Genomic DNA, 5,974 nt, shown 5'->3' with positions numbered 1-5,974 from the left:
TATATATATATATATATATATATATGCAAGCCCGGATGAAGACTATCAAGTGTGACTTTGAAAGATCACCAGTTGATTTATACTAGTTTATGTTGTGGTCTACAACTTACTTGATCCTCCGTTGCAAGCAAGTTTCTGAATATTCAGTAGTTGTGCGATATTTAGTTGTATGTTGCAACTGGTTATCCACTCTATACTACAAACATTTAACCGTTATGTTGTACAGGAATATTCCTTGATTACATGGCTACCGTATCAGCAGTCAGTGCTGTAGGATGGGTTGTTTCTCCTATTATTAGAAGGATGGTTTCTTTGGTGCAGTCCTATATGTCAAGCCAGTACAATTGGAAATCTGGGATATTATCTGATCTCAAGAATTTGGAGGCCACTTTAATGGATATACTCCTTGCAGTTGGAGCAGCAGAAAGGCAACATGTAGTGGACAGAAATCAGATATTGTTACTGCAGCAGATGAAAGATGCAGTCTCTGATGTAGAAGATGTTTTGGATGAGTTTGATCATATGCTTTTAAAAGAGAAGGTTGAGCAAAAAGGCCTTCTCAGACGCATAGGCTCCTCTTCTCTTTCTGTTGGTAAGCGTCTGGTCAACATTGACAACTTCAGGTCAAATTTGCGGAAGGTCCTCAAAAGCTTGGAAAGGGTTAGAGCTTCTGCAGAGATGTTTGTCCGAGTGATGGCATTGCAGGGCTTTAACCCCATTCAGTCCGTACAATGTGTCCCAGTAAGAACCACTGGATCCCTTTTGCATGAAGATGCGATTTTTGGGCGAGAAAAGGAGATAGATGAGCTCGTGGGTCAGCTGCTGTATAAATCCGATAAATGTTTGTCAAATGCTTATCAGTCGGTCAGGACAGAGGTGCACACTATTGTTGGTGTTGGGGGCATCGGGAAGACTACTCTGGCTCAGCTGATCTATAATGATGAGCGCATCCTGGATTCTTTTGACGTGAGAATGTGGGTTAGTGTTTCCAACAACTTTGACAAAATTAGAATTACCAAAGAGATCATATCATACCCAACCGATAGTGAGAATGCTGAATTGACTAATTTTAATTTCAGTAAGCTCCAGGACGAACTTAGATGGAGACTTCGTTCCAAGAGGTTTCTCTTAGTGTTGGATGATGTGTGGTATGATGAGAAATATGGAGAGCACATCAACAAACAAATGTGGATGGAAATAATGGCTCCTATTAAGGAAAGGTTTACAAGGCCAGGAAGCATGATTCTAGTGACAACCCGAACAGAATTGGTTGCAAAAATGCTGGACTCTAGAAGCTTGTTCATTTTAGAAGGTCTGGGAAGGGATGATAGTTGGTTGCTATTCAGGCGATGTGCATTTGGCAGCAGGAAGCCAGAAGGTTATCCAGAGTTGAAGCAGTTAGGCTACCAAATTGTTCAAAAACTTAAAGGCTCACCTCTAGCCCTAAAGGTTGTTGGAGGTCATTTAAATGGAAAATACAATGATGCAGAGTGGGAGGATGTTCTTCAAAGAGATGTCCTCAATCCAAATGATATCTTGACTATCTTATACTTGAGTTATGAAAGTTTGCCGGAACACCTCCAGCAGTGCTTTGCATATTGTAGTTTATTCCCAAAGGGTTACCGTATTGATTCAAAGAGATTGATCTGGATGTGGATAGCTCAGGGCCTTGTTCATCTAGAAGGAAATAACAGTAGAAATTTGGAAGATATTGGAAGGGGCTATTTCAATGATCTGTTAGCTCGATCATTTTTCCAAGTGCTCCGTTGTGGAGATCAAACATATTACGTTATGCATGATTCATTGAATGGTCTCGCACTTCATGTTTCCAATGGGGAATGCTTCAGGGTTGATCATGGCAGTGTTGGGGAGTTTCCTCATTACATTAGGCATTTGTCTGTGTCTGCTGAACGACTGGGAGATCTTGTGAACTATGATGGTCTCCGGAGATTGCGTACATTTATGATTCTGAATGATTCTTGGTTCTGCTCCAAAGTCTGTTTAAGTCATGATATACTCAATAAACTCAAGAGTGTGCGGGTACTTGATGTAAGCGGATGCTGCTTTGGAAGGTTTCCTGAAGCTGTCAATGATCTGATGCACCTGCGTTATCTAGCCATTCGACGCACTTATTACCCACTGCCTACAACAATCTCCAGACTCAATCATCTACAGTCCTTGTTTGTGTTGTATCATTCATGTTACTCTGCGAGGATATCTTGCTCAAACAAGTGGAAACAGCGGAAATATTGAAGGAGGGAAGTGAACACTACTGGAGGTCATTTCAGTCTTCCTGAAAGCATTCGCAGGCTCATTAACTTGGTGCATGTTGATGTAGAGAAGGCTTACACTCTCATGTTATCAGGTGTGTATCAGCTTCCTTGTATCGAGGGTTCTGGAGAATTCCTTGTCGATAAGAAGGAGCAAGGTTTGGTACAACTGAGGGATCTGAACAAAATTAGGGGAGAGCTTTCTGTTAGGTTTCTGGAGAATGTAAAAAACAGGGAGGAGGCTGCAAAGTCTCATCTAGACTTGAAGGAGCACATCTCTAAGTTGGAGCTAGAATGGGGATCATGTGATGGTGCTCATGATATGGACAAGGGCTTTGAGGTGCTTGATGTATTAAAGCCACACCGCAATCTTGATGACCTAACTATCAGTGGGTACCCAAGTGTCAAGTCTCCTTCTTGGCTGGAGTCTGATTGGCTGAGAAGATTGAAATTGATTTGCCTACGAGATTGTAATAGATGGGAGGTCCTTCCACCTTTAGGGGATCTCCCCTTACTCGGTACTCTTGAAGTGCGGCGAATGGAAGAACTAAAAGCACTCAGCCAGGAATTCTTTGGTCATGCTGGATTCCCTTCTCTGGAAAGATTGCTTCTGGAACGCCTACCTAAATTGGAGTGGTGTCTTGTGGACAATGATAAAGTGTTACAGAATCTCAGACATCTCTCTGTTGCTGGCTGTCCACGGCTCAGATCATATCCTACCCATCCTCGTACACTCAGACATATAGCTGTACTTGACAAGGAAAAAATCCATTTTAAGCTTCAGATTGACAGTTTTGAACTATCAAGGTCATTTTGTCACCTGGTATCAAGCTCCTTCCATGTCTTGCGCTCTCATCACCTAGAGTCTATAGAAGATATGGAGATCTATGTTAACTGTTTGGTACACATGCCCATGATAGTCTTTCACAATATGAAATCACTCAAAAAGTTAAAAATATTTGGCATTGATGAGCAGAATAATTGCTCAGTGATTACCACACTGTTGGGTGAGAACGGATGTCCTGTGCTTCCTTTGTCACTTAAATGCCTTGCATTAGAAAAGTGCTACCTGCAACCATCCTCTTTCTCCAAGTTATTGAATAATCTTTCATCTCTTGAAACAATACGTCTATCAAAATGTGGCTCTCTTGAGATACCGAGTCTACCGACTACCGGTAAGTCTGCACCTATTGAGGATGCTGAAACGGTTGGACATTTATATTTGTGATTGGATATCATCTTTTGAGGGGTCAGAAGCACTGTTGTCCCTTGAAGAGATGAAGATAGGCTATTGTTATGATCTGGAATATGTACCGTACTTAGATGAGATGCCATGTCTTCAGAAACTACATTTGTCTGCGTGCCCTCAAGTTATGCGATTGTCTAAAGTAGGCTACCAGACAGCCCTGAAGGAGCTGGTTGTAAGATCTTGTGATGGATTATCTTCTCTGCGACAGCTGTGTGACCTGGTTTCGCTTGTGAAGCTGACGATTACCGATTGTTTTGATTTATTGTGGCTTCCTGATATGGATGGTTTTTATTCACTTCGGGTTCTCTCGATTAATCAGTGCCCCCGGCTGAGGTCACTGCCACGAAGTGGTCTTCCTGTATCACTTGAAACATTTTTCATGTCTAGATGCCATCAAGCACTGGAGGAGCAGTTTCAGCGGAAGGAAGGTCCAGATTGGAATAAGTTTGCGGCCTTCCAGGATGCAAGTGGATAGATAGTAGGTGGTAAATATTAGGAGGTTTCCCTTTTTACTATCCTGAATCCGCTTTCGGGTATGTTTTCTTTGGGTAATGCCTTACTTTTGCATAAGCAAACTTAAAGAAAGAAAAATGCAAACTGTATAGATCTTAGATGGTACCACAGCTGTGCGTGCGTTATTCTGCCTGTCATGGATCTCTGGACAGAAAGTTTTGCTTATTGAACTTGCTAGTATAAAGCTGTGAGCTAAGTGCAATCATGTAAACCATTTTGGTTTGATGGTCCAATCAACTTGACATTACAGTCAAGCTAAATTGCACCTTAGGGAATGCAAATTTTCTGAGTAATAAATGTATATTGTACTCAAATTACATTTTTTAACGGATTTACTGAAGTTAAATAGAATGATGCACTGCATGTTTTTTGTTTGTATCTTATTTAATTATTGAATGCTAATATATTGCATGGTTATGCTTACTATCTAGTGGCACATTTTGCTGTTAGGCGTTAGCAGTAGATAGCTTCTTTTTTGGTATTTCATGGCGAAACAAGAAAATAATCAGATGGGTATGTGTTAGTTGAATACCTTTAAAAACAAGAGTTTGAACTCTGAAACTCATCACTGGTTGCAAAAGAAAACCTAGCCCGATTGTAGAGAAAGAAGAAACCAACTTAATACCTGGATGCCATAAGCCTGTAATGCTCTTTTGGTTCTCGTTTCTTTACCCCTTGGTGTTACTTCTCACACCGAAGATACAAAACTTTTGTTTGGGCTCTGTTAGCAGAGGATGCAGATATCGCGAGATAGTGGAACCCGACACAAGGGGTCATATTAAAAATACTCCCTCTGTAAACAAATGTAAGACGTTTTAGGTCATAACGTCTTACATTTGTTTGCAGAGGGAGTAAAATTTAATATTTGTAGCTTGTTGAACATGTATCTCCTGTAAAATCTAAAAACTAAGTAGAGAACAATTCATATGAGCTTTTGAAGTTTGATATGCTTTATTCTCGCAAAAAAGCAGATAGAAACTTGATCTTCTTAGTATAAAAAGCCTATACTATGTTCATAACTTGATCTTCTTAGTGTAGCCTTTTGTACCGATCGCTGATGGAATGAGGGGTGCTGTATATGCAGGCTTATTACACCGGAAACAGCTGGGCTTCTGCTACGTGAACAATCCTTCTATAGGTGCCACTGAACAAGAACAAGATCAGCATGGAATGGGCAACCCAGAAAGGATGGACACAATCCATGATGCAAATTCTCTGTTCAGTTGTTGGCAAGACGGAAGTTGCAGACCACATGTTCTGGTCTTTGGAAGAACATTCATATGACGTGCAGACAGGGCTGGAGGTTCACTGCCACAGGTTCAGAAGGGAATTTCAGATTCGGTAGCTTCTCCGTGTACGCTCACTCTGCCCATGCCTACTGCTTGCTTCACAGCCAAAGCTGTTTTCCTTTTCTTCCGTGAGGCAACAAGTCAGAAAATGAAAGCTTGCTGGCTCCAACACTGGATAGTATTGCACCCCGGTTCTGTCAGATGAGTGCTATCAACTTGTCATTATATGCACGTATATCTATCTCTTTGACGAGATTTTGGAATTTACTAGAGGGCTGGAGCTTGGGTTTTCATGGAAGTTGATAGAGCAACATCTAGTTCAGTCTCCACAAATGGACTCCGGGTCCTCTAAAAAGAAATGGAGTACAATTAATTCTTAGGTCCTTAGATTAAGGAACTTCGACCTCATCATCCTAGTACATACTGTTGTGCTATTTTATTTACAGTTTCCATCTGCAGTTCACCTGGCTGATTCTGCAGGTGCAGGTGACCTTGTTGATCCGAATGTAACCATAGCCGCCATTTCTCCCCAGCCTTATGCCGCTGCCGAACCTGAACTCATAGAGCCCGTCATGGTGATCACTGATCCACCGGCTAGTGACACTACTGGAATTTACTAGAGTCCTCATATGATGAGTGTTATCGACTTGTCA

General features: G+C 41.4%; 1 protein-coding gene across 1 annotated transcript; it reads left to right on the top strand.

Annotated features, from left to right (window-relative positions):
* The first annotated feature begins 238 nt into the window (after positions 1 to 238).
* Positions 239 to 3,223, top strand: LOC119331834 (putative disease resistance protein RGA3). The gene has a single exon (XM_037605006.1). It carries the CDS (start codon positions 244 to 246, stop codon positions 2,251 to 2,253), a length of 2,010 nt encoding a protein of 669 aa, XP_037460903.1. The 5' UTR covers positions 239 to 243; the 3' UTR covers positions 2,254 to 3,223.
* The last annotated feature ends 2,751 nt before the right edge of the window (positions 3,224 to 5,974 follow it).

This window comes from Triticum dicoccoides, chromosome 7A (genome assembly GCF_002162155.2).
Source record: "Triticum dicoccoides isolate Atlit2015 ecotype Zavitan chromosome 7A, WEW_v2.0, whole genome shotgun sequence".
NCBI classification, from domain to species: domain Eukaryota; kingdom Viridiplantae; phylum Streptophyta; class Magnoliopsida; order Poales; family Poaceae; genus Triticum; species Triticum dicoccoides.
Note: the sequence above shows the minus strand (reverse complement) of the source record. Positions and strands in the feature narration are given on the sequence as shown.